We start from the raw sequence: 27,762 nt of genomic DNA, 5'->3' as shown, positions 1-27,762 counted from the left end.
CTGGCCTACAGAGACCTGCCTGCCTCTGCCTCCCAAGTGCTGGAAATAAAAGAGTACACTACCACGCTCAGTTTAAAAATATTTAAGGTTTATTTATTTTATTTTGTCTGTATTTTGCTTCTATGTATATCTGTATCTTGTGCCTTTTGGCCAGTTCCAATTTTAGTGAAGTGCCACATGGGTGCTGAGAATCAAACTCAGGTCCTCTGCAAAAACAAGTGCTCTTAACCACTGAGCCATCTGCCCAGTCTCAGGACTGCTTTTTTATGCACATTGCTCATCATCTATTTAAACCCAAACCTCATGTTAGGATTCCAATGACAGACTTAGAGGAGGGAGGTCAATGGAACTCTTTGTATCTCTCCTAAATATAGCACACAGGATAAATATCCCTTCACTGCTTTTCTCTATTATCATTGCACTGGCCTGCTGAGCACAGGTGGTCATGACTGGCTAGTTAGGATGCTGTTCAGTCCTAGGCTCTGACCTTACCTCTGGTAAAAATTTGTCTATTCTTTCACTAACATCACTGTCTTTTTGTGGGTATGTGGGCTTTATGTACAAATGTGTAGGTGTGTGCACACATGCATGCAGATGCCAATACATGTACATGCTTGAAGGAGCCAGAGTTCAATGCTGGGTGTCTTCCTCACTCTCTACTTTATTTTTTGAAACAGAGTCTTGCACTGACGGCCCTGATATTAAATTCCAGGATCCACCTGTCTCCACACCTTTGGCACTGGAGTCACAGACACATTTGCTCTACGTGGCTTTTCTGGTGGTGTGGGGAGCCAACTGTGGCCTTGTGCAGCAGACACTTTACCCACTGAGGCGTCTCCCCAGGCTATGCACTACAGTAAGCCATGTGGACGTCTCCAAATTCTGTGTCTGAAAGAATGAAACTGCTCTGGCACTTTATAGATGGTATCCTTTTTTTTTTCTTTTGGTGTGTGTGTGACTGTGTGTGTGTGTGTGTGTGTTTTACTAGTGATTGAACATAGGGTCTTATTTATACAGGACAGGCAAATGCTTTACCAATAGAGCTATACTCTTAAACTCTTTATGGTTTGTTTGTTTGTTTGTTTTGTTTTGTTTTTGAGACAGGTAGCCTTAGGTGTTCTTGACTGTCTGGGAATTTGCTTTGTAGACCAGGCTGGCCTCAAATTCAGAGAGATCCATCCACCTCTGCCTCCCAAATGCTGGAATTAAAGGCGTGTTCCACCACCGCCTGGCTCCCTTTTATGCTTTTTAAGACTAGGTCTCACTCTGTATTTCAGGCTGGGAAATTCTTGGCAAATCCCTTGCTTCAGCCTCCCAAGTACTGGGATTGCAGGCATGAGCCACCGTATATGCTGGGTCCTCTATAAACTTTAGAACTAGGACCTGCGAGGTGGCTCCGCAGGTAAGTACACTTGCAACCAAGCCTGACAATCTGTGTTCAGTCTGTTCAGTCTTAGGGTTCCACATGGCAGCAAAGGACAGAACCAACTTTCAGACAGGTGTTCTCTGACCTCCACATATGCCATGTGACATGTATGCACCATGAGCAAGCACACACACATAAGAGTATGTAAAAACAACAATGTATACTGTATATATGTGCCATTGTGTCCTGTGGATAAAAGCCTTAAAAAACCCCATGAGTTAATCAATTCTGAAATCCTTTTCACTCTAGATTTTAAAAATAAAGGGAAAAACATTTTAGAATCAGCCCATCAATTCAAATGAATCTTATGAAGACCACATTACATATATAAACTGGTTTGGAGAACTGCCATTTTGATGGTTAAGAGTCTTTGAAACAATGATATATATTTTTCAACAATGCTTTCTAATTATTCTTTTGATATCATCTCATGTAACCTAGGTATGTTCTATATAAAATGCAGTGTTGGGGAAAGAATCAGGGCTACATGAATGCTAGGAAAGCACTCTATCAACTGAACTATAGTTTTGGGTCTTATAATTATTATTATTATCATATACTTTTGAGACAGGGTCTTGCTATGTATCCCAAGGTGGCCCCAAATTCACAGCAATATCTCTTGTCTTGGTCTCTCCAGTGCTGGGATTACCAGTCTACTTTGTATTTTTTAATTAAATATTTAATGGGTATATTTGAGAGATTTATCTTTAAGTTATTTCATGGATGACCTTGAACTCCTAATCCTAATTCTACCTCCCAACTGCTGAGAGTACAGGCATGTGCCAATATACACAACAACAATAATGTATTAAAGGGCTTCAAGCCACACTATTACAGAATGTACTTTTACATAATTTCAATGTAAAAAGTTATGTGTGTGTGTTATGTCTGTTGTGTGAGTATGTGTACATGTGCAGATCCCTGTGGAGGCCAGTGGTATCAGGTCCCCTAGTGCTAGGACCCAACCATGGGTCCTCTGCAACAACAATATATGCTCCTAACTGCTGAGCCATCCTCTAGTGCCCTTACATTTCAATTTCTAAAAGTAAAACTATTGAATTTTTCCAATATACATTATGAATGATATTGAGATGACAAGACCACTTTTGTTTGCTTTACACAGATTCGTCAATTTCAAGTGGCAGACAGGAAACTGTCCTGAAAATCTAGTAAAACAATAGCACTTACCTGTTGAAGAAGTACTCTCAGATGAAGACCTTTTATGGGTAGGGCTACAATTTGTGCTTTCTGATGATCGCTGGGAAGGTTTATCTGAAGTTGACTGAGAACCTGGGAAGAAAGAAAAGGAAAGAAATCATAGGACAATTCAAGACAACAAGAAGTGTTTATTAGACCATGCTGTGATAGAACAGTGAATTGTAGCTGATACCCTGTAACAATATGACATATAAGCTCACAATAAGAAGAATATAAGTAGAGGATAAACCATGCCAGATGCTGCTGACTGAATTTCCCAGGTCTCATAGAATTGTTGTAGATTAGCAGAGAGGAAGAAAACCACTTTTAATGGTAGGCTAAAAATAAATTGTGATTTAGTTTCATGTACCATCACTATGAAATATTTACTGATAAAAATTGATAGTCTAACCTGTTCCTTATTTTTTATTAAAACTCATAATATAAACCAATAAATAAAACTTATCCAACTTAGGTATCTTATTTAATAGACTCAGATACAAAGCAGAAGCTTGGACCTCAGGTCCATCATCTTTTGTTTGTTTGTTTGTTTTTTTCTTTTTTTGAGACAAGAGGTTCTCTGTGTAGCCTTGGTTGTGCTGGAAGTCGCTCTGTAGACCAGGTTGGCTTTGAACTCACAGAGATCTGCCTGCCTCTGCCTCCTCAGTGCTAGGATTAAAGGCGTGCGCCACCACACCAGGTGAAGTCCATCATCTTACCCAATTCACAAATATTCACATTCTGTTTTCTACAGAAAATACTGAAAGAACTGATTATAAATTTATTTGTAGAATACATCTTTAATGGTATACATTTAAGGTTACTTAGTTTATAGGTATAAAACGTCATAAAAACATTTAATTCCCTTAAAAAAAAAGGTCTTATAATTTTAGCAAAACTCCAAATTGATGTAGCATAATTTAGTACATTTCTTGCTCAGGAGAAAACAATGATGTTCAGGAAAGATTATTTTCCTACAAAAAATATTCTTGTTTCTAATACTCCTTTCATAATAATCTAAAAAGCCAACTGTTGAAAATACATAACATCAATTTTGTATTTGCCAAAAGAATTAGAAGCACTCCAAATTATTCACTTTTATATCTAAAATAAGCTTCAACATAAAATTGGTGCCACAAAAAGAAACCAAAGCCTGGAAGAGGAGACTATCTGGAACTGCTTGAGGATTTAACTCTCTAATGAAGACAGGATTTAATCTCTGAAGGACATTAGAGGAACAGAAGAAATTAATGCAGCTAAGTTTCTATGATTTCCCTTGCTCTAAGAGAAAAAGTATAAACTGTTTTATTTAAATAGTTTCTTAAGTCACACTATTGCAATTATTCTTTTCATAGGCTACTGGCAGTACTGACCAGGTAAGATGTATGAATCACCATTCAAAAAGGAGAAGTCAGACACTAGGAAAATTCGTGCTGTAACGGTGCACCCTACTTCTAACACACAGTGATGACTGATGTAAGATCTACTCAAGAACCAAGATTGTTTAGTTTTGAATTTCAAAGAGATATAAAAAGGGACTTTTGAAAACTAACTGTACAGTAAATCCCCATGGTGTGTGGCTCAGATATTCTTCTACAGAGCTAAACGGTATGATAAAACATCTAGGAAGTAAAAAGCCAAGGAAGGCATCAATGAAGAATAAGTATTAATACAGAAAACTTCATATACAAGACAGATATAGTCTTCCTACCCAGATATGTAGCCAAGACAGAAGACAACAGTGGCCAAGAAGCTTGAGACATCATTGAGCTCTGTCACCATTCCTGTTGAATGGGCAAACAATGGAGATTAAGTGCCAGGGAACAAAGGGAGTTTAAGAGCACTGTTAATAGTTTCCTCTCTCAGCCACCAACTGACATCTATTGGGTATATTTTACATGCTTGGTATCTGGCTAGACAGTGGAGGTGGGAGGAAAGAGATACCAAGAAGAGTACCAGGTCTGATCTCCAGGCTTAGCTAAGGCTATGCATGTCATCATAGATTATATTTCAGATGACATCTGTGCTGTCTGTTCTTGAGCTCCAGCTTCAGTTTCTAGGCTATTTGGTAACTTTTCCCAAATTTCTTGATCATCTTCAAGAAAGTCTTCATGAAGGCTTCAACTATACCTTTGATCATCAGGATATCCTGAGAATCACCCTGCCTGGCCTCACCCACCTCAGGGTAAAAGAGGGTACAGGCACTTTCTTCAAAGCTCCTTCTTTTGGTGGCATCTGGAGCTGCTGAGGAGGCAGTGGGAGGTGGAATGGGGGTCAGATCCCCGGAGATCGTTATTGGCAGCACTGTACAGCAATTCCTGAGAAACTGAAACAATTGAGAGAGAGATGGCTTAGCTCACTTAGCTTCTGAGCCATTTTTCATTTTCTGAAAGTAATGGAGGCCAGCAGCCTATTCTTAGAATTAAATAGAAGACTGGAATAAAAATTCAGGAAGGCTTTCATTTTTCATTTTTAAAAGTGTGTTTGAATCCCCTGTTCATACAGAGTACAGCTGTTCTTAACAATATTGCATATTTAGAGAATAAAGTTGTATCCCTGAGATATGTTCAAAAACAGTGCTGACAGGCACAGTAAGAGGATGAGAATACCGGAAAACACACTGCTCAATGATGTAAACAGATTTAAGACTGGAAATCAACGTAACTTTTGAGCAAGAAGAAGCAACCTGTTAAATATGTGTAAAGTATGTTAAAATTGGCCTATAAGTCAGAGGAAATGTATAAACGCACTGCTTTGTTAAGTTCCACTATATAGCTGTGTGATTAGAGAAGAATAAGAGAATGTCCAGAGAGAACTAACATGTCTATTCCAGCAGAGACCCCAACATATCTGTATTTCCAAACATAAGACAAAAATGAAATGCAGAATGGAGTGCAGTGTGGTATTAAGTATATGGACTATGGAGAAAAGCAACCAGGGTTTGATTCTTCAGTCTTTAGCAAATTAAGGATCAGGATCAAGGCAAATAAACACTCTTAACTCTGACTTTAAATTAAAGCACTCTAAATCACTGAACAGTGTTAAGTCCCAAAATGGGATAGTAAAATTTGTAATGTCACCTTATAAAATTCAATGTGGCTTATAAATGTTAGTGATTACTACATATGAAGAGGTTCCTAACACTGGTCATGCTATCTTTTTCTTGGGAAGAGAGTATCAATGATTGAAACCAGGGTCTTGTGCTTCACTGAGCTACAAATTCAACATTATTGTGAAAAATATTTTAGATATTAAATATATAAGTAACTGACACATTTAAATGAACATTCTATTTTAAAACAAAAATTTAAGCAGAACAGATACTTATACGCAATTAGGGAGCTGAAACTAACATATAGCTACTAATCATTTACCTTAAATGTAAAGTTAATACAATTAAGATGTATATCTGAAATGAACCTTAATGTACCGCCTCTACCTTAGCTTCTCTAGGAATGGGGTGATGATCTAAACCAAAGTAACACTATCATATGTACCAAGAGACTAATTGGAACCAGGTGTCCAGCTTTCTAGTTAGTTCTTTAACAAGGACAAAGCAATTTTCTGCTTCCCCTATTTATTTTTGTGTTCCTCTAATTCATAGTCATCTTCCAAGCGGAGTTACCCAGTTTCACTCATGGTGAGGTAAGATTTGCCAGCAAAGACTCCATTCCTCATTGAACAAGGTGTTTATACGGATTTTAGTTCAAGAAAATCTGATTATGCCTCCAAAAAAAAAGTGTACACACACACAGAGAGAGGGAGAGAGAGAAGAGAGAAATCAGTAAGTTTCCATCATTTCTTATTTCAATTTAGAACAAAGATATAATGAAATAAACAAGGAATATAGATGGAAATTCATCAGTTCATAGAATTTTTCAATTAGAAACATTGCTGGGGTCACTCAGACCACAGACGAGACACATGTTTAGAGACTACATACACATAAGTAAAGCAGTAATTGCACATAAAGCAGAGACGATATGCTTAAATAAAACTGGATTTTAACATTAAGGTATGGTGAGTCTTAGGAGTCAATTCTCCATGCTACTGGTAATAAAGACATTTGTGTACAGAAGGTGACAGAGTGCTACTGAGGAAGAACCACAGGTATCACAAACTAGGCTGATATACAGAGGGATATAAGAACTAAAAATAAACTTGGATATGTGAAGAAGCCTCACAAGTCATTTTCATTATAGTATTTTTGAGTTTCATTGGTCTCTTATCTGATAAACTTGTAAGACAAGGCTTTGAGAAAATATTTGTATCAATGTAGGCAATAAGGGGAAAATGGGGGCTGGAGAGATGGCTCAGAGGTTAAGAGCACTGGCAGCTCTTCCAGAGGTCCCGAGTTCAATTCCCAGCAACCACATGGTGGCTCACAACCATTATAATGAGATCTGGTGCCCTCTTCTGGCCCGCAGGTGTACATGCAGACAGACACTATGCATAATAAATAAATCTTTTAAAAAATAAGGGAAAAATAGTATAAACTGTATGTACATAGAAAAAAAGGGAGGGGGAAGAATGTCAGAAAAGGGAAAAAAGAACATAAATGGACTAAGGACAATAATCTAATCTTATAGTATCCACAGAAATAAACGAAGACCAAGAAGCTGTCATGAAGTTGGTTTGTTGTTTAAAAAAAAAACAAAGCCGGGCGGTGGTGGCGCACGCCTTTAATCCCAGCACTCGGGAGGCAGAGCCAGGCGGATCTCTGTGAGTTCGAGGCCAGCCTGGGCTACCAAGTGAGTTCCAGGAAAGGCGCAAAGCTACACAGAGAAACCCTGTCTCAAAAAACCAAAAAAAAAAAAAAAAAAAAAAGTTAAAAAAAAAACAAACCTTGATTTAATCTACTATAAAAAGTTAACACTATTTTCACAGATACCTGAGAGTAAGCAAAGAGCCAAATGGGCAAAGTTATCAGAATTAATAGGGAAAACTGCCTCTGGTAATAAGCATCTGTGTATGTAGAAAGGTGGAAGAATCACAAAGAACACACAATCACAGAATCCAGTGAGATGACCGAATAAAAATGCTTGCTGAGCAAGCCTGACAACCTGAGTTGGATCCCTGGAAACCAGGGCAGAAAGAGAACTGACTCTCAAAATTTGCTAACTGATCTTCACATACATACTAGGACATGCACACTCCCTTACAGAAGCAAACACATGTGCATAAGTATGTGGGCACACACTGAGACACACATTTTCATACTAACTTGAATTAAAAAATTAAAACAAATTAAAAAAAGAAAAAAACCTGGGTGTGGTAGCACACAATTTTAATCCCAGCATGTGGGAGTTAGGGATAGGTGGATCTCTGTGACTTGAGGCCAGCCTGGTGGTCTACAGAGGAGCTCCAGACCAGCAGGGATCTATAGTGAGACTCCCCTGCTGGGCAGTGGTAGTACATGCCTTTAACCCCAGCACTCTCTGGAGGCAGAGGCAGGCAGACAGAGCAAGAACCTGGACAGCCAGGGCTACAAAGAGAAACCCTGTCTCATAAAACCAAACCAAACCACACCAAAACAAATGAACACCACCACCACCCCCCCACGAAAAAAAATACGCAAAAACCTAACATCCACACCTATCTTTGAAAATAAAGATTCAACCTAACTACTTCACTGTGGCCTTAACTATTCCAAACCAAATGATGAATTTTCTCCAGCCTGGTCTATAGAGCTAGTTCCAGGACAGTTAGGGCTGTTACACAGAGAATTCTGTCTCAAACACCCCCCCTCCAAAAAAAAAAAAAAGAATTTTCAGGGTGCTAAATATGAATTAGAAAAAAAAACACACTGACTGGGCGTGGTGACATATGCCTTTGATTTCAGCACTTGGGAGGTAGAGGCAGGTTAGCCTGGTTTACATAGTGAATTCCAGACCAGCCAGAACTATATAGTGAGACTTGTCTCAAAATAAACAAACAAAAAAGAAACCGATAAAACCAGTAATCTGGTCAGATAAAATTTGTTTCTTCAGTCTAAATTCATATTAAACGTCTTTTACAAATTTTTTTTTTTTTTTTTTTTTTTTTTTTTGTTTTTCGAGACAGGGTTTTTCTGTGTAGCTTTGCGCCTTTCCTGGAACTCACTTGGTAGCCCAGGCTGGCCTCGAACTCACAGAGATCCGCCTGGCTCTGCCTCCCGAGTGCTGGGATTAAAGGCGTGCGCCACCACCGCCCGGCTTTTTTTTTTTTTAGAGCTGAGGATCGAACCCAGGGCCTTGCGCTTGCTAGGCAAGCGCTCTACCACTGAGCTAAATCCCCAACCCCCCTTTTACAAATTTATATACTTCAGGTTTCATGTACATTGTTTGGAATTCAACAATAAACACTATACTAATTAGGAAATTATTTAAATGAGCAAAATGTCTGATGTTTCCAATGCTATATATATCTTTGGACTAACAATGGAAGTACAGACTAACTTGTGCTAGACTTAAAATGAGGCTTACAGTGAGTTCGAACATATAGACTTATTTCAAAATAGTATTTCAAAGTAGTTTTATAATAGATCAGTTCTTCCTAACAAAATTAAAGCATGGCACAAAATTTTAGTTTTATGTTTGTGGTATGCATGTGTGTATGCCGAATTTGCATGTACGGGGAGGCATACGTTTGTGTGGGCACATGAGTAAGTACATGTGGCGGTCTGACTGAGGTTCATCCACCTTAATAACTGAAGCAGTGTCCCTCAATCAAACCCAGAGCTTGCTGACACTGAGAATTTTGCTTGCCAGCGTGCTCTGGAGAACCCCCTCTCTACCTGCTAAGGCTGGAGATATAGGCAGGCTGCTATGTCCACCACAAATTTATGTGGGTTCTGGCATTTCCACTGATGAGCTATTTCTCCAGCCCCAGTATTTGAAGACTTTGATGGAGTACTTTTGGTCCTGGATTTAAGTTCTGAATCTATTCCTGAATCTCTTGAACAAAACAGCGCTACAAGTTTCTTGTCAACAAGTTGAAAGGTGGGATAAAAGCTGGATCTTTAATAAAAACAGGTGTTTCTGACATAAGAAATAAACTTACAGAAAGCAATACATTTCATTTACCACATCAGTTAAGTGCATTATAGGAGGGAAGGGTTCAGAGTCTGTGCTCATGATTTTTAAGCTAAAAACAAACAAAAAACCCCAAAGTATTTTTTCTCTCTCTAATTAAGGAATTCCTCACAGAGCCCAAATTAGAACATTTACTAAAATGGAATTCTCCTGGAAACTTCCCAGAACCATCATAATCTAGTTTCTTTCTCTTTTTTTGGTTTTTTGACACAGGGTTTCTCTATGTAGCCCAGGCTGTCCTGGAACTCACTATGTATACCAGGCAGGACTACAACTCACAGAGATCCACCAGCCTCTGCCTCTTGAATGCTGGGATTAAAGGGGTGCCACAATCTATTTTCAACTTTTACCCCTATATATTTATACTTTACTTATGGGTGCATCTTTGATAAAACTCTAGAGAAATTGTCAAAATCACGATATTTTCATTAATCAATGATTATCCCTTTCAGGCAAAAATGAAACAAAACTCAGTAAGTATGTTTTTAAAACAACAACAACAAAAACCAAGTCACCCTGGTCTACAGAGTCAGTTCCAGGACAGCCAGGGCTGTTACACAGAGAAACCCTTTCTGGGGGTGGGGTGGGGGGGTGGCTTCCAGAGTGAATACTATTCTGAAATGAAAATACATAGTCATTTAATCATGAGGGACAAAACAGCGAAATACCTGAAACACATACTATGTAACGTTTACATACAATCACAATACTGTCCCTACCTGAAACACATACTATGTAACGTTTATATACAATCAATCACAATACTGTCCCTACCTGAAACACATACTATGTAACGTTTACATACAATCAATCACAAAACTGTCCCTACCTGAAACACATACTATGTAACGTTTACATACAATCAATCACAATACTGTCCCTACCTGAAACACATACTATGTAACGTTTACATACAATCAATCACAATACTGTCCCACTGGCCACTCTTTGCTATTGTTTTGTCCATTTCTGAAATCAGACTGTTCTGCCATGTACAGCTAGTTATGAGTTAAATACACTAAAAACAAGATCAACTGAATGGCACATACCCACAGTGGCACACTCCTATAATTATAATCCCAGCAATTAAGAGGCTGAGGCAAGAAGACCCTGAGTTTGAAGCTAGGCTGCAAGATCTGTCCTTAAAAAGAAACAATCCAAACCAAACAACCAACCAAACAACCCGCTGGTCAGGCTGGTTGGTACACACCTTTATCCCAGCACTCAAGGCAGAAGCAGGCGGATCTCTGAGAGTCTAAATAGTGAGTTCCAGGACAATCAAGGCCCAGTAGAGAGGACCTGTCCCCAAAACACACACACAACAAGCAAACAAATCAACCAACCCTAATTTAGGTCTGGAGAGATAGTTCAGGGATTAAGAGCACCCTCCAGAGGGGCCAGGTTCGATTCCCCTACACTTACATAGTAGTTCACAACCATCTGTGACTCAGTCTCAGTGGATCTGATACCCTCTACCGGCCTCTACAGGCACTGCATGCACGTGGTGCAGACATCCATGCAGGCAAAACACCTATACACATACAATAAAAACTATTAAAAAAAAAAATAAGTTGGGTGTAGAGGGACGGCTAAGAGGTTAAGAGCACTTACTGTTCTTTCAAAGGACCTCTATTCATTTTCCAGTACTCACGTCAGGTGACTCACAATTAACCTCTAACTCCTATTCCAGGAGACTGGATGCCTCTGGCCTCAGATACTAACACGCACATACTCAGGCAAAGATGTACAAACACATAATCAAAAATAAATATTAAAAGAAAAACTCACAAAACATTGAGTTAGTATGGTATGGATATATTCTAATTGGTAGAGTGCTTGCCTAGCATACCGCAAACCCTGGCACTGAGTACCCATGCACTCCCACAAGACTGAGGGAGGTGGTCAAGTCATCCTTGGGTACACAGACAGTTTGAAAATCAGCCTGGACTACTACATGAGACCATCTTAAAACAAAAAACAGCCAACCAATCAAACAAACAAAAAAACCTTACCCAGGTAATAAGTACATTTTAAAAAATACTGAAAAACCAAGAAAGGAATGTTTGGACATTCCATGTCAGATACATATTTCATATCTACCTAATATAGATCAAATAATAGATGAAACCAGGAATAAATAGTCTTAGTAATTAAGTATATAATGTTAAGACTATTAGGACTTTCATGGTTAGTATAGAACATGTAAATTAGAAGACTGGGTGCCTGTATATGTCTTCGTGTGGCCTGTGCAGATATGACAGCCAGTGTTAACAGGATGTCATCCTCCAACTGCTTCTTCACCTATTTATGTACTTTATGTATACGGGTGTTTTGTCTGCATGTACATTTGCACACCAGGAAGAGGGGATCAAATCCTATGGGACTACAGTTATAGATGATTTCGACCCACCATGTAGGTGCTGGAAATTGAACTCTGGAAGAACAGCCAATGCTCTTAAACACTGAACCATCTCTTCAGCCACACAAAGGTATTTTTTTTCCTTTCATTCTTTTTTTTCTTTTTGAGACAGGGTTTCTCTGTGTAGCCCTGGCTGTCCTGTCATGGGACTCACTCTGTAGACCAGGCTGGCCTCAAAATCAGAGATCACCTGCCTCTGCTTCCGCAGTGCGTGGGTTAAAGGCGTGGTTCAAACTGAACCTGGTGCTTGCTTCTTCGGCTGGGCACTGAGGTTGTAAACCCCACGCTTGGCTTTTGTGTTGATATGGCTGTTCATGGTCTGAACGTGGACACTCGTGTTGGCAAAGCAGACACCATGCCCACTGAGCCATTTGCCCAGCCCTAGATCCATTAGTCTTTTGATGATTTAAGTCAAGAAATAAGCCATTTTCATTCTCATGGGCTGTTTGCCTTGTTTTTTGAGAAAGGTTTCTCTGTGTAGTCCTGGCTGTGCTGGAACTCACTATGTAGGCCAGGCTGGCCTCAAACTCAGCGAGAACTGCTGGCCTCTGAGTTCTGGGATTTAAGGTGTGTGTCACCACACCCAGAGTTGTGTTAGTTTTTTGGTTTTTATTTTATATGTATAGGTGTTTTGCCAGTCTTTGTGTGCCTGACGCCCATAGAGTCCATAAGAGGGCATCAGACTCTGGAACTGGAGTGACAGGTGACTGTGAGCTGCCATATGGATGCTGGGAATCGAACCTGGGTCCTCTGGAAGAGCAGCCAGTGTTCTTAATCTCCGAGTCCTTTCTCCAGCCCTGTTCTCATGATTTGACTCCTCAAAACATGCCTTGAACCCATGTGTCTGCAGCCCTAATCTGATTTTACTTATCTTTCCTGAAATTTGCAAAAATGTAACTCATTAAATGTCAGTTTTATTATAATTAACCCATAATAAATTTGATCAATATAAACAGCAAACAACCTTGATTTTTCCCTCTTAATCAGTTATCAGAGATATAATTTGCTTAACAATTTAGTCTGCTTTAAAAAAACAAATCTTATGTTTGAATAATTTTTAATATATCCTTTAGCCAAATTCCTCTAATGTTAACATCTTACGTAGCCAACACACATTTTTTTCAAAACTAAGAAATTAACTTTGGCATAATCTATTGATGCAAATGCAAACTATTCGAAGTTCAGCAAATTTGAAGTATATACTTTCCTACTCCAAGGTCTGATCTTAGACATCACATTGCATTCAGTTTTCATGTCTCTTCTAGTTTCCTATGATCTGTTGACGACTTCTTAACCTTTCCTTGTTTTTTAAGGTCCTTAATACTTTTCTGTAACACTGCTTGAACATCACGTTCCTCTCTGCTGTTCTCTGATTACAGTGGGATTATGGGTTTGGGCAAATATACACAGGGATGAAATTCCCTACTTGCTGAATGTCAGGGAATGTACAATCACTCTGTTTCATCACAGGTTCAGTTAACCTTACCCTTTGTTACTGTGTGTCCATCTTCCTAGTCTATTTGAAAGTAAGTCAGTATGTTGTGAGTATTCAAGAAGAGAAGTTCCAGGGCTAGAGAGATGGCTCAGCATTTAAATGCACCTGCTGCTTTTGCAGAGGCTCCGGGTTCATTCTCCAGCTCCCACAGGCAGTTAACGACTATTTGTAATCCTAGTTCCAGAAGACCCAAGGCCGAACAGGGAACTGCATGTGGCTCACAGACACCAAATCCACATAAGGTAATAACAGTGAACAAGATAAAAGGAAGTCCCCTTGAAAGGGGAGATCTACATGCATCACTTCTAATCCACAGAACTTGTGTCCTTTTCCAAGTATTTAGTCAATCATTTAGTTCTATCAACACAACTCCTGGATATTTATTTTAAGGTTATAACCCGATATTAGCATTATTTAGTCACTTGATTGTTCCAGGTCTTGTCACTGAAAACTTTCAGAATTATAATTTCCCAAAGGTAATCAACAATTTCTTTAACACTGTGTGTGCATGCACACAAGTTTGTTTTTAAAGACTTTATACCTCAAGAATTAAGACCATCACAAAAGCAACCACAAAGACACAGTACATAAAGTAATCAGAATTGCTATAAAATACCAAGAAAGCACAATTTAAATTTTTTTTTTTTTTTTTTTTTTTTAGACAGAGTCTCACTATGTAACGCTGGCTGACCTAGAGCTGGTTGTATAGACCAGGCTGGCCTCAAACTCAGATCTTCCTGCCTATGGCTCCAAAGTGCAAGGATTAAAGGTGCGTGCCACCAGGCTAACTGGCATAAAACTTTTCTTATTTATATTTTTTTTTATTTTCTATTAATTCTTCAGCCTCTAGAAACTCAACACCTGCTACTGAACAAACTGCTCTTAGATTGACAATGTAATTGCTAAAGCCAGATGTATACTTCAGTCCTTCTTCCCAGGCTATGATCATCTTTTCTATACTGTTTCTCAATCAGGGTAGTGCTATTATACAGCCCAGGCTGACCTTAAACTGTAGGTCCTTCTGGGTGCTTGGATTATAGGCCCGTGCCACCATAAATGACTAGTACCTGGCAATCTGGACAATAAACTTCAGAAGCCTCCAAGGCTGGTGAGATGGCCTAACAGGTAATGGTGCTTACTGCCAAGTATGTTAGGAGTTCAGTCCCTGGACCCCACATGGTAGAAGGGAAGAACTTACTCTCACAAACTGTCCTCTGACCTCCACACACAGGAACTCCTTTCTATTTCCTGCCACAGCATATGTATGTGGAGTTCACAGGACACCTTCAGTTCTCTTCTTCTACCATGTGGGGGTCCAGGAATTGAACTCAGGTCATTAGACTCTAGCCTAGGTATCCTCCAATCCTTAGCTGTGGTTACAGGCACATGCTACCACACACACCCTTTTACAAGGGGATTTATTACTGATTGAGCTACTCTCTAGTCCCTTCCCCTAAAGCTCTGACACCGCCCCCCCAAGCCTGTCTTTGAGACAAGACTTGTTATGCAGCCTTGCTATTTCCTGAGAAGCCCGGCATGACCTCAAAGTCTTCTGCCTCTGCCTTCCTAGTGCTGAAGCTGTGTTTCCCTGTCCCCAGGTTTATTTATTGTATTTTATGAGTGTCTTGCCTGCATGGGTATCTGTATACCACATGTACACCTGGTGCCCAAGGAGGTCAGAAGGGGTCATTGGAGCCCCTGGAACAGGAGTTACAGATGTCTGTGAGCCACTATGTGGTACTAAGGATAGAATTTAGGATCTCTGTAAGAACAAGTACACTCAACCACTGAGCCATCTCTTTGGTTCCTGTGTCTTTCTAATATGTCGAATGTACAATTTTTATCTTTAGGGTCTCTGTCTCTCTCTCTCTCACACACACACACACATTTTGGGACAGGATAGGAAGAGAGACAATTAAGGGGACGGGGGAAGGGAAAGAAGCCCCTCATTTAACAGTACTTGCAATGGAGACCATGTTCCTTTTATAGATAGATATTTCAAGTAAGTGTCAAAACAGTAATGAATTAGGTGTAAGGTCTAAGCATACAGCCTTCCTCTTTTCTCAGCTTACAAGCCTGCAATTTTCTAGAAATCTCACAAGAAACTCCACTTACAATAAAAGACATGTTTTAACCACTTTGTGAAATCCTTACGACTTATATAAGGTACTACCATATTGGATTGGACCCCCATCTAAGATACCTCTACAGCCACCCACCTATATAAATTTCATTTATGTGTGTGTGTGTGTGTGTGGGGGAGCAGAAACAGTTTTTAGAAACATTAAGAAACAAACAGGCCTTAAAAAGTTTTCATAAAAATAACTACTCAGGCTGCTGCAGGAGGCAACCAAGTTGTAACTCTGCCATCCGTCCCACAACATGTATATATGCCAGGCTGGTCTTAAACCTGGACTCCTGTGTCTAGGACTACAGGTATATGCCACTACATCTAGCTTAACTTCTCTTTTGAGATATAAATCCATGTCTCATAAGATAGCAAGAAGGGTAAAGCTGTTTTCTTTTTTTTCTCCTTTTAGTTTTTAAAAAAATATAATTTGTTTTTATTTTCATGTGTATGAGTGTTTGCCCACATGTATGTATCTATACCACATACATGTATGGCACCCAAAGAAGTCAGAAAGATCATCACAAGATCTTCCAGAACTGGAGTTACAGACAGTTGTGTACTAACATGTGGGTCCTCTGCAAAAGCTGCCAGTGCTGCTAACCACTGAGCCATCTCTATAGCTTCCTGAAATCTTCTTTTCTATCTCTATCCATCTCCTTTGAGTAACACCTAATTTCACTTAATCTCATTACCATTCAACTAAATGCTCCAAAGAGGTATCTGGAAATGTTGTTTCCTTCTTTTTTTCTCCTCCGGAATAGTAAATCTTCCTCTCTACATTCTGCTGGGAGGGTCTGCAAACAGACAGATCGGATGTCCTTTGTTAACCCACCCTTTTCACACTGCTGTCCTTGTAACTGCAAGAATTGACCATCCTTCTGCTTTAAATTCTTGACTGGGGGGTCAAAGAGCCCATAGTTTTATACACACGAGGCAAGTATTCTACCACTGAGCTACAGCCTCTCAAATTCTGAACGTATGGTTTTGCTGCTGTTGTTACTTCTTTTTCCCCCACCCCCAAATCTCTCAGAAGTCTCTCTTCTTTTATTGTGGATTCTATTCTCTTCGTCTAGCAAGAAATTTCTTTAGTTTTGTTTGAGTTCCTTTCCAGTTCAGGATGTTCAAAATCTGCTTTCCACCCCAGTTTTCTCACCCCAGCCTTTTTGATCCTTCGGCTGTTGACTGTGTAGGTAGACAACTCTCCCATCACTTACTCTCCCTCTAGTTATTCTGTAACACTAACAGCACACACTTCTCTCGATGATGGCATTATGTATTTGCTTACTTCTTACCATCTGACTTCTTTCACTACGCTGAAAAAGAGAAGCAGTTGGAAATCAGATCTTTGTTCACTATCACAAGTCAGTAACTCGAACAGTGCTGATGTTTAGGAATTCAAGAAATGAATGAAAAAATTAATGAATAAATGAATGTACAGGATTCTGTTTCTTTAGGTAACTGTTGCTCATGCTGAATGTCCCATTTTATTTTAGGTCTTTTTCTCAGAAAGTTCTCTGAATTAGGCCCCTCATTTTATAGAATCCTATAGCCCCTCTTTTACACATTTTAATCACAAAAAATGAAACTTTCTCTTTTCTTGTGTGATGATACTTTGTTGTACTCTTTAATAAATAAAATTTGCCTGAAGATCAGAAGACAGAGCCAGTCACTGAATTAAACATAGAGGCCAGGCAGTGGTGGCATTCACCTTTAATCCTAGTACTCGGGAGGCAGAGATCCATTGGGATCTCTGAGTGTTCAAGGCCACCCTAGACTACAGGAGATTAATCCAGTCTAAAAGAGAAACAGAACCAGGTGGTGATGGCTCACGCCTTTAATCCCAGCACTAGGAAGGTTGAGACAGGAAGCGATGTGGCTGGGAGGCGGGAGGAGACAGGAGCTCAGCCCTTTCGGCTGAGGACTAAGGGACATTCTGTCTGAGGATTCGTGGAGACAGGATCTTCCCCTTTCGGTCTGAGGATTCAGGAATGGTGAGAAGTTTATCTAGCAGCTTGTTTCTCTGCTTCTCTGATCTTTCAACATTTACCCCCAATATATGACTCCGGTTTTTCCTTATAAGACCAATTAGGATTCATGGCAACATCCTTGTACTTTGGAGATTGGCTCATATCACAAAGCCCTGCCTGGCTTAGACTTTGCTACATAGACCAGGCTAGCCTCCATCTTGAAGTAACCTTCCTGCTTCTGTTTCCCAAGTACTAGGATTACAGACATGCACCACCACACCCAACTTCACAATCAGGAAACTTAATACAATTTTCGTTATTATCCCTCTCTTCCACAGAAAAATAAAACATGTATTGCAATTCCTATTACAAACAAGGGCTCCAGAGTACAACACCTACCTAGCAAATACTTGATATCCCAAAACTAGCAATGGTGGCCAGACAGTGGTGGCATATGCCTTTAATCCCAGCACTTGGGAGGCAGAGGCAGATGGATCTCTGTGAGTTTGAGGCCAGCCTGGTCTACAGAGAAAGTTCTGAGACAGTCAGGGCTACACAGAGAAACCTTGCCTCTAGAAAAAAAACAAAAACAGACTCCGCGACCTACCTATTCCTTAATTTGTAAGTTACGCCAATAAATAAATCTCCTTTTAACTACGTGGAGTGGCCTTAATAATTTCACCAATATCTGGCGTCCAACGTGGTGGCAAGAGTTTCCACCTAAAAACTAAAAAAAGATTCTAAAACGGAACTAAAAACAGCTTCCTAATTGTCTCTCTCAAATGAGCGGCAGCTGCCGGTTTGAGCTACTGGCGGGTTGCTGGCGTGCGCGCTCGACCTGCAGTATGGCGGGAATGAGGCCTCTGCAAGTGGCACATTAAGCTACATTGTGGATTTAGCCTTTGCTAGTACAAAAAAAAAAAAAAAAAAAAAAAGAGGTTTCTGGGCTACACGCTGCTTGGATAAAGGCATAGACCCACGATAGCTCCCAGAGCTGGCGGAAAACTACAGTACCGCCGCCATGTTGGGAAGCTGAAGTGGGCGGAGCCAGCAGCCACAGCTGCTGCAGCTTAAAGCAACAGATTCACAATAAGACAGATTCAGATGTAATAGTTTAAAATTTGTGTAAAATATACGTAGGCTTGAAAGAGATTAAAAAAGGTGATATATACAGTATAGAAACAAATACATGGTTTTAAAAAATAAAGTCTTTAAAGAGACAGTAAAATTAATATAAAAAATAAGCCACGTGAAGATGAATATTACACAGAGAATCTGGATTGTGTTGTCTTTGGGATTCTTAACTACAGAGAGATGTTTGATTGTAAAGGAAGCTGAGTTAAACCAGTATGTATATTTTAAAGATACTTTGACTTCAAAATTTGGATGTAAGGATATGTTGCTTTGGAAAAGAGTCTCTTTTGTTTCCACAGAAAGCAAGAGGCTATGGATTTGTTCCAGAGTAAGATACATCAGGTTTGACCAGCCAAGACCACCTGAAAGGTCTCCGATGACACCATGGCCCAGATGATCCAACATCCAGAACCATTTCAAGACAACTGGCTCAGATGATACAGCCTCATGGACTACTCCATGATCCTAAAATTTTCTTTGTTTCCCCAGAAGATACAGCGCCCCCATCCAGCAGGAAGTAGTAAGAGAAGCTACGCCCAAATTCCCAAATATACCAAGCTGACTTTGGAGATATGTAAAGGTTAAAACCTTCCTTTTTAAGAAAAGAAAAGGGGAGGTGCTGTGGGATGATCTGTATGTCAAATGTGTTGCTGATTGGTCAATAAATAAATCACTGATTGGCCCGTGGCCAGGCAGGAAGTATAGGCGGGACAAGGAGGAGAAGAGAGCGGGGAAGTGGAAGGCTGAGGGAAGGAGACACTGCCAGCCGCCATGAGGACAAGGAAGATGTAAAGTACCGGTAAGCCACAAGCCACGTGGCAAGGTATAGATTAATAGAAATGGATTAATTTAAGCTGTAAGAACAGTTAGCAAGAAGCCTGCCACATCCATACAGTTTGTAACCAATATAAGTCTCTGTGTTTACTTGATCGGGTTTGAGCGGCTTGGGACTGGCGGGTGAGAGAGATTTGTCCTGACTGTGGGCCAGGCAGGAAAACTCAAGCAACAAAAAACAAACCCAAAAAACACAAAACTAGCATTGATTAAATAATTGTTAAAAAAAATTCTGTCAAATAAAACAAGGTATACAAGTATTTTCCTCCATGTTAAAACAGAAATATTGGATGAGGTGTAAATGTACAATAAAGTAAGCGAACAAGAAATTAGAAACAAAGAAACAAAAATATTCCTGGGGGGTTAAAAAAATAAAAGGAAGCCAGGTGTGATGGTACATATCTTTAATCCTAGCACTCACCAGAGGAAGGTGGATCTCTGTGAGTTCCAGGATAGCCAGAGCTACATAGTGAGATCCTGCCTCAAAAATAAAGATAAACAAGCAAAGAAATATTTTAACCAGGGTGTGGTGATGGTGTACACGCCTTTGGTCCCAGCACTTCAAGGCAGAGGAAAGTATGTACTCTTTGAGTTTAGGGGCAGCCTGGTCTACACAGTTCTAAGACAGCCAGGGCTACACAGAGAGAACCTGCCTCCAAAGAGAAGAAAGACGAGGTTTTATTTTTCTGTGTTTGAGTGTCTGGCCTGCACGTAGTCTGTCACACTTGCTTGCCTGGTGCCTAGGGGAAGCGAAGAGGATGTCAGGTCCCATGGACTGGAGCCACAAGCTGAGCTGCTGTGCAGGGGCTGTCAATCAAACCCGGACCTCTGGAGAGAGCAGCTACTGTCTCCAGCACTGAGCCACCTCTCCAGTCCCCGTTTTCTTCTACATTTGAAAGAAGTAAGCCTATCTTTTCCACTAAGACAGATTTTGATTTTTTTAACATTCATGAATTAAAAAAAAAAAAAATAGAAAAAAAACCCTACTTGTCTCTGAGGGTGTTTTTCTCTCTAATATACAAAATTTTACCCTTTTAAAGGGATAAGGATAGAAATGAATGACTTGTTGCTCACTATGGTGAGCACTACAGTGTCACTCAGCTCTAATGTTCCTGCCCAAGTTATTTCTAGAAAAATCAGACACGAATACACAGATATAATATTTACGCACAGCATCAGACTTTATAGTTAACTTACAAACCTTTTAAAGATTATAGTAATTGCTAAGTTACATCCCTTATTTGCATAAGCAATGATTCCAGTTTTATTTCCACCTTCTCTAGTCTCAAAAAGCATTTTTCTAGGAGCTACAAATGAATGATTTAGGTTGTCATTTTATATCTAATTGAAATAACTTTGATGAAGACTCTAAAAAAATAATCTGGAACATAACACCTCTCTGAATATTCAGTCAAATCATACTCCAGAAAGTTTTCAATAGTTAAATTTTTATTGAGACATGGGAATTTTGTGTAATAATTATTTTGGAATAATTCAACTAGCATAGAGTAAGTGCTACCTACTGCTCACAAGTGTCTGAGCCATTTCTCCATTAAGGAATGAAGCACAAGCTTTTGTGAAAGAGTTGGAGCATTTTTCCTGGTTCCCAAAGTTCTTTTTGTTTTTTAATGATGCTTCTCAAAACTTAGTACAAGGATATTTCTCACTCCTTACATCTAAGTAAAATAAAAACTTTGGAGATTTCAAAATATACTTATAAAAACAAAAATAATGCATAAATTTAATAAAAAGCTCAAGTACATGAATCCAGAAACCAGTGGGAAAATAATTTATTACTGTAACACAAATAGACAACAAAATAACCCTCTTACCTGCCAATGTCTGTATTGTCCTTTCGTTGGAAGGCAAGGGGTCCTTTCTGTGAGGCCGATTTAGTGCAGTATCTTGTACAGGAAAGAGTCCAGGGCTGTCAGTTAATTTCTTCCGGCAACTGGAGTTAGGGTTTGAAACTCTGCAGCTGCCTATTGCACTTGTAAAAAGGTTCATATGTTCATCACTGCTGGCTGGCTCAGAATTGGGCGTAAATCCTCCAAGGGACAAACTTGGGGAACTTTCCGAGCAGTCAATCTGTAAAGGCGTTTGCAATCCCAAGGCTAAAGAACTTGATTCCGAAGGCTCTCGAGAAACCCACTGTTCTTCTCTGTTTATTAAGCTCTTTGAAGGAGAGAGATGAGGGCAGGACATGTGACACCTATGCTTTTCCTTATGCTTATATCGATCTCCAACAGTATCCTTTCCAAATCGGTACCGTTTCAAAGATTCCAAGACAGATCTGGAAGAGCCAGTGTCCATGGAAACCTGGGGTTGTTCAGAACGGTGCTCTCTGTGTTTGTGACGGTGTCTGTGTTTGTGCTCCACCATCCAACCATAAGCCATCTCAGGAGGTACGCTGGGGTAGGTGCTCATGGAAAGGAGAGGAGTCCTGCTGGTTGTAAGAAAAGCCTCCTGTCTAAGGAGCTTATGCTTTTTCTTATGGTATTTGGTAGGATTGAGCAATAAATGACCAGCATGCATATAGGAAGGGGGTGGCAGTGGAGTGGTGAATGAAGGAGATGGAGGTGGTGGGTAAAGAGTGGGGGGATACCTTCCATAGTAACCTAAACCTATTGGAGCAGCTGTGAGGGGTGAAGGAGAATAAGGCATGCCATAAGAAGGGTAAAACCCAGTACTAGATAGAGGAAAACTAAGGCTGTGCATAAAAGGCATTTCCGCCATTGCTTCCCTCATCTTAGGGGGCCTCCCTCTTTTCTTTTTTAAATCAGGCTTCCGAATGTAGTGCAAAGGATCTAAAGGAAAAGAAGGATGTGTATAGAAACTATTAAAATTGATTCGAAAAATAGTTGGCAGGAGGTCTCGGGGAATAAAATGATGACTTCGGTGGGTGATCCGAATCTCACTTAGACGACTTATCAGCTCCTCTAGCTCTGCGATGAAGTCTGGATCCTGCCTACTTCGAAGCTGGGGATATTTCTTTTTCCGTTTCCGTTTCTGTCTTTTCATCTTGTCATAGCTGAGATAATCATGACTCCTGCGCTTGCACTTGTGTTTATGTTTTTCTTTAAGACTGTTTAGGACAGTAGAGGGTTCGGGGGGAATCAGAGAAATGTGTTCAAAAGAGTGTCTCCTCTTTTTCTGTCCACAAAACTTCTCTGCCCTGTCTGATGTGCTGTTATTATCTGTCCCAATGCCACTATCACTGGGAATGGCCTCCTCACTGTGAGACTCACTAACCGGGGAAGGGGTAGCTTCTTTCAAGGATGTGAGCTCACTCAAATGAGAAGGAGAATTCGGCAGCAAAGCAGGAGGAGATAACCCCCTCCTCCCCTTGGAAGCTTTCTTCATTGCAAGAGTCTGAATCATACTGCCCTGCCTGGAGTGCATATGCAAATATGGCACTGAACTAGGTTCCACAAAGCCTGCCTCACTACTAACAGGGCTCTGACCTCCACTAGCCCCAGAAGACTGAGAGCAAATGGGTGATGGAAGGATCTCAGAGCTCCTAGCAGGTGAAGGCAGTAAAGGGGGAAGGATCTGTCCTAATGCTGACCCAGCTGCCTGCTGAGCTGTTTGTTCAAGCACGGCAAGGCTGGCAGGGCTGCCAGAAAGAAGGCCATTTAAAACAGTTTTTGGTTTGCGACCCCTTCTCTTCCCTATATAAATGGTTCCTTTCTTACTGACATTTATTTGTTGGCCCAATTTAGAGCCAAATGTGGCAGCAAGACTTGATACTGTATTATGAAGTTTGGACTGTACTTTTCCTTTATTACTTGATTCTACAGAACTTGAAAGAATCTGATTCAACAGTTTTTTTCTCTTTAAAGTCTTCATTTTATTTATTTTGCGGATAATTGTTTTCATTAATTGTCCATTGTTTCGTTTGCTCATTTTTTTTTCTGGTTCCATCTCAAGATCACTCATGCTGCAGACACTTTGCCTGTGACTGTCCTCTAAGTCATCAGTATCCTGAAGCTGGTCCTCACTCTCAAAGAAATCACTGCTACTTCTCTGGTTCTCACCTTCAGACTCTAGCTTACTTGGACTTTCAGTGGCAACAAATGGAGCCACTGATAGGACGGGTGGCTTCATCTTCACTGGAGATCTCATCTGCCTCTTAGGCCTGCCTCTCTTTTTTGGAAAAGGAGATACAGACAAACTTTGTTTGAAGGAAGGAATTTCAATTTCTGGCTGCAAAATTGGGGGTTCTTGTTCTTCTTTCGACTGTAAAGAAAAAACTTTAGAGGCAGGTATTTTTAAAGTCCTCTTAGGCGGACCTTCTAACTGAGGCATCTCCTTAGCTTTAGGTCTTCCTCTCCTGGGCTTATAAATATCCGACAAAAGATCACTAGTGACACACATACTGGAGGACAGTTTGTGAGCAAGAAAAGATTGATGAGATGGTTTTTCACTGTCAGTTAAGAGAGCAAGAGATGGAGCTGTAGACTTACTCAACTTTGGCAATCGGCATTTAAGGAAGTCATGATCTACAAAAGATGATGCTCCGATATTTTTCATAAACTTAGCTGGCTCAGAACTATTTGATAGTGAGCTACAGGAAACATTTTTAAAAAGCTCAGCTCTTTCTAATTCTAGTCCTTTTGGAGACCGGCATGTGCTTCTTGCCACCACTTTAGTCCACCGAGGTTTTCTTCCTTTTCTTTTTTTGAATGGTTTGGACTGGAAACTAGTGCTCAGGCTTTCGGCAACTTGGCAGTGTTTGTCTGATGCAGCTACTGCACCAAGTTTTAAAAAAGGCTTGTTACTAAATAAACTAGTAAAGTTAACAACTGAAGGGGTAATTGTAGGAATACCAGAGTCAGACGCCAAACTTGGCTTTTTTCCCAAGGAAGAACTTATTCTAGGAATATCTAGATGTGTATTTTTTGATTCACTGATTTCTTTATCAATTCCTTTACACTCAATCCCTATGCTATGACTTAATGACCTATGACCAACATTTAAGTGAGTACTTTCAGCAGTAAACTGGTTCTTTCCAATAGATTCAGAAATGTCTTCCATTTGTTCTGCTGTAGAATTTAAAAGTAACGGGTTTGGAGCCAGCTGTGAAGACGTTTCAGGGGGGCTTCTGGTTAAAGGGTTAATAGATACAGTAGGTGACGGGGAAGGAAGATTGCTTTCTCCTACTGCACCAAAGGGAGACTTAGCTGTAGATGCATCAGAGGCACCTCCCATTTGAAAGTCTGTAGAAGTGCAATATACAGGAGGTTGCTTTTCATGCTTTGAGGTCTCAAAGGCTCCCCGTTCATTAGATGAAAAATTGTCTTGCTGAATGCATGTTGCTTCATTATATATTTCTTTCTCCAAGGTAGTCATTTCTTTTCGGACTGAAAACTTTTCCAACATGCTTTCTTTACTGTGCCGCAGAACATTCTTCTCAAAAGCTTTGCTGGCAGCACTGTCTTTCAGAGACTCAGGAAGTTCTTGACTTTCATGATGACTGATGTTTGCATTACAAGAAGCTTTAAGTTGTTCCTGAGTGGGGAGCAGTGCTTCAGATTTAAGGTTTAAGGCATCTTTACTGCCCAGCCCTGCAATAGGACAACTCACTAATTTCTTTCCAATGTCCTTATTAACCAGTCCCATTGCTGAACTTGCTACAATCTTCTTCGTAACATCCTTGGCCACTAGGCCAACTGTAGAACTCAATTTCTTTCCCAACTCTTTATTAACCAGTCCAACTACGGTGCCAAGTCCTAATTTCTTGCCAGACTCTTTACTCACTAACCCTGGAACAACCCCAATTCCTAGCTTCTTTCCCGAATCTTTGCTCAGCAGCCCTACTGTAGTGATAGTCCCTGGCTTTTTGCCTAAGTCTTTATTAATGAATACCGCTGTAGTGCCAGGTCCCAGTTTTTTCACGGAGTCCTTACTGATCAGTCCTACCGCTGCATTGAACACAGGCTTTTTCCCTGGATCTTTAGTTACCAAGCCAACTGCTGTGCTAAGAGCTGGCTTTTTCATTAAGTCCTTATGAATGATTCCAGCTATAGAGCCAACGCCTGGTTTCCTGATTAAGTCCTTGCTAACCAATCCCACTGTAGTGCCAGTTCCTAACTTTTTCGGTTTTGTCTTGGAAGACTTGGAAGGAGGACAGGTAGCAATGAGTTGGGCCAACTTTTCTGTTACACTGGTTCCTCCATTAAGTAATGCTCTGTCCTTTATATCAGGATCCCGACTGCCAACCAGAGATGGAGATGCGTTAATGTAATCTGCCATTTGTGAATGTACTGGAGAAAGCTTCTTCGACAAAGGATTCTTCTCTCCCTGTGAATGGAGATGGGTGTTTTCTTCAGACTGGCATTCCACGGCTGCTGCATCGCCTGCTTTCTTGTACAGTTTTGAAGGGTCCTAAATTTGAACAAGAAAAAGGTTTCAGAGAGAGCAAATCTTATAACACTTTAATTTCACATTATAATCCAACAATTTGACTACATCTGTCTGTCTGTCTGTCTGTCTCTCTCTCTCTCTCTCTCTCTCTCTCACACACACACACACACACACACACACACACACACACACACACAGAGCAAAATACAATTTTTTAAGATTGTGCGTGTTATGTTTGTACACATGCCTGCCACTGGTGTAGGTGCTCACTGAAGCCAGATTTCCTGGAGCAAGCTGTTGTAAGCCTCCCTGTAGAGGTACTGGGAAAGAAACTAAGACACTCTGGAAGGGCAGCAAGTACTTTCAACACTAAGACATTTCTCTAGTCTCAGGAAAACATTTTTAAGAAAATTAGTGTTAAGTGGGGTATAATGGCACATGCCTATAACCTCAACACATGGGAGGCAGAGTACGGCTCTGAGTTTGAGCCCAGACTATAAAGTGAGTTAAAGGCCAGATAGAGCTATACAGCGAAAATGTCTCTAAAAAACCAAAAATCTAACTAGCAACATGAGTCACTGAGTAAATGTACTTGACACCAAGCCTGACAACCTGAGTTTAATCCCCAGAGAACTCACAAGTAGAAAAGAGACTCAACTCCGTAAGTTGTCCTTAGACCTCCACCCTCATAGTGCAGCACATAAATAACAACATACCAGATGGCCCACACCGTGAATGTGAAACAACAACAAAAAAAGTGCACTAATGCTACTTTCTGTTAGCTCCTCTCCAACTACATCAAATGCAATCAGTATTGGTCTGTTTCTTTTTCATTTTCTGAGACAAGGCTGGCCTGTCTACCTACATAGCCAGGCTGGCCTCAAATCCTCGGTGATCTGCCTGTGTCAGTCTCCCATGGGATTACAGGCATTTGGAAGCACTTCTGACTTAAGATTTTCTTTGCTGACTATCAATCATATAAACCTACATATTTATTTTAGATGCATCTTCATGATTTTTTGACATAGTAAATTGTTATTTTCTATTATCATCTTATTTCTGACTACTAACATATGAATGTGGGCTGTTTTTACTTTATTATTTATTTACTGTGTACATGTCTGTGGAGGTTAGGACAATATGAGCGAATTGATGATCTCCTTTTACTACATGGTCTCTTATGTTTGAAATCAGGTGGACACCTGAGTGTCATGCTTGGCACCAAGTGCCTTCACCAGCACCAAAAATCTGACAGAAAAGAAAATATGTATTAACGTGTGTTTGAGAACACTGTCATTTTGTATTATGTATCTAAGGTTTTTTTAAATTATTTATTTGATTTATTTTTTGGAGGGGGTTCAAGACAGGGTTTCTCTGGGTAGCCCTGGCTGTCCTGGAACTTGCTCTGTAGACCAGGTTGGCCTCAGACTGACAGAGATCTGCCTGCCTCTGCCTCCTGATTACTGGGATTAAAGGTGTCTGCCACCACCACCTGGCATTTTATTTGGTTTCTTAAGAAAGCTATTTTCGTGTTGAGTATGGTGGTGCATGCTTTTAATTCCAACACTCCAGAGGAAAAGGCAGGAAAACCTCTCGAATTTGAAGTCAGCCTTGTCTACAGCAAGCTTTAGGACAGCCAGGAATACACAGAGAGACCCTGTCTAAATAAATCAATCCATACTTGTATTATTGTGGGTATGTATTTTGGCTGTATGTGTGT

At 40.2% G+C, this 27,762-nt stretch overlaps 1 protein-coding gene across 5 annotated transcripts in view; it reads right to left on the bottom strand.

Annotated features, from left to right (window-relative positions):
* The window catches only part of Ash1l (ASH1 like histone lysine methyltransferase), a 161,635-nt gene that overhangs the window by 95,306 nt on the left and 38,567 nt on the right, over window positions 1–27,762 (bottom strand). For all 5 annotated transcript variants that reach the window (XM_052731543.1, XM_052731545.1, XM_052731542.1 and 2 more), the window contains 2 exons: window positions 21,509–26,063; window positions 2,615–2,716 (listed from right to left, as the gene is read on the bottom strand). In XM_052731543.1, coding sequence (XP_052587503.1) covers window positions 2,615–2,716; window positions 21,509–26,063 — 4,657 coding nt within the window. The remainder of the gene's footprint in view (window positions 1–2,614; window positions 2,717–21,508; window positions 26,064–27,762) is intronic.

The sequence above is a fragment of the Peromyscus californicus genome, unplaced genomic scaffold (genome assembly GCF_007827085.1).
Source record: "Peromyscus californicus insignis strain IS unplaced genomic scaffold, ASM782708v3 Scaffold_9__1_contigs__length_137607984, whole genome shotgun sequence".
NCBI lineage: Eukaryota > Metazoa > Chordata > Mammalia > Rodentia > Cricetidae > Peromyscus > Peromyscus californicus.
This window is presented reverse-complemented; position numbering and strand designations above follow the sequence as displayed.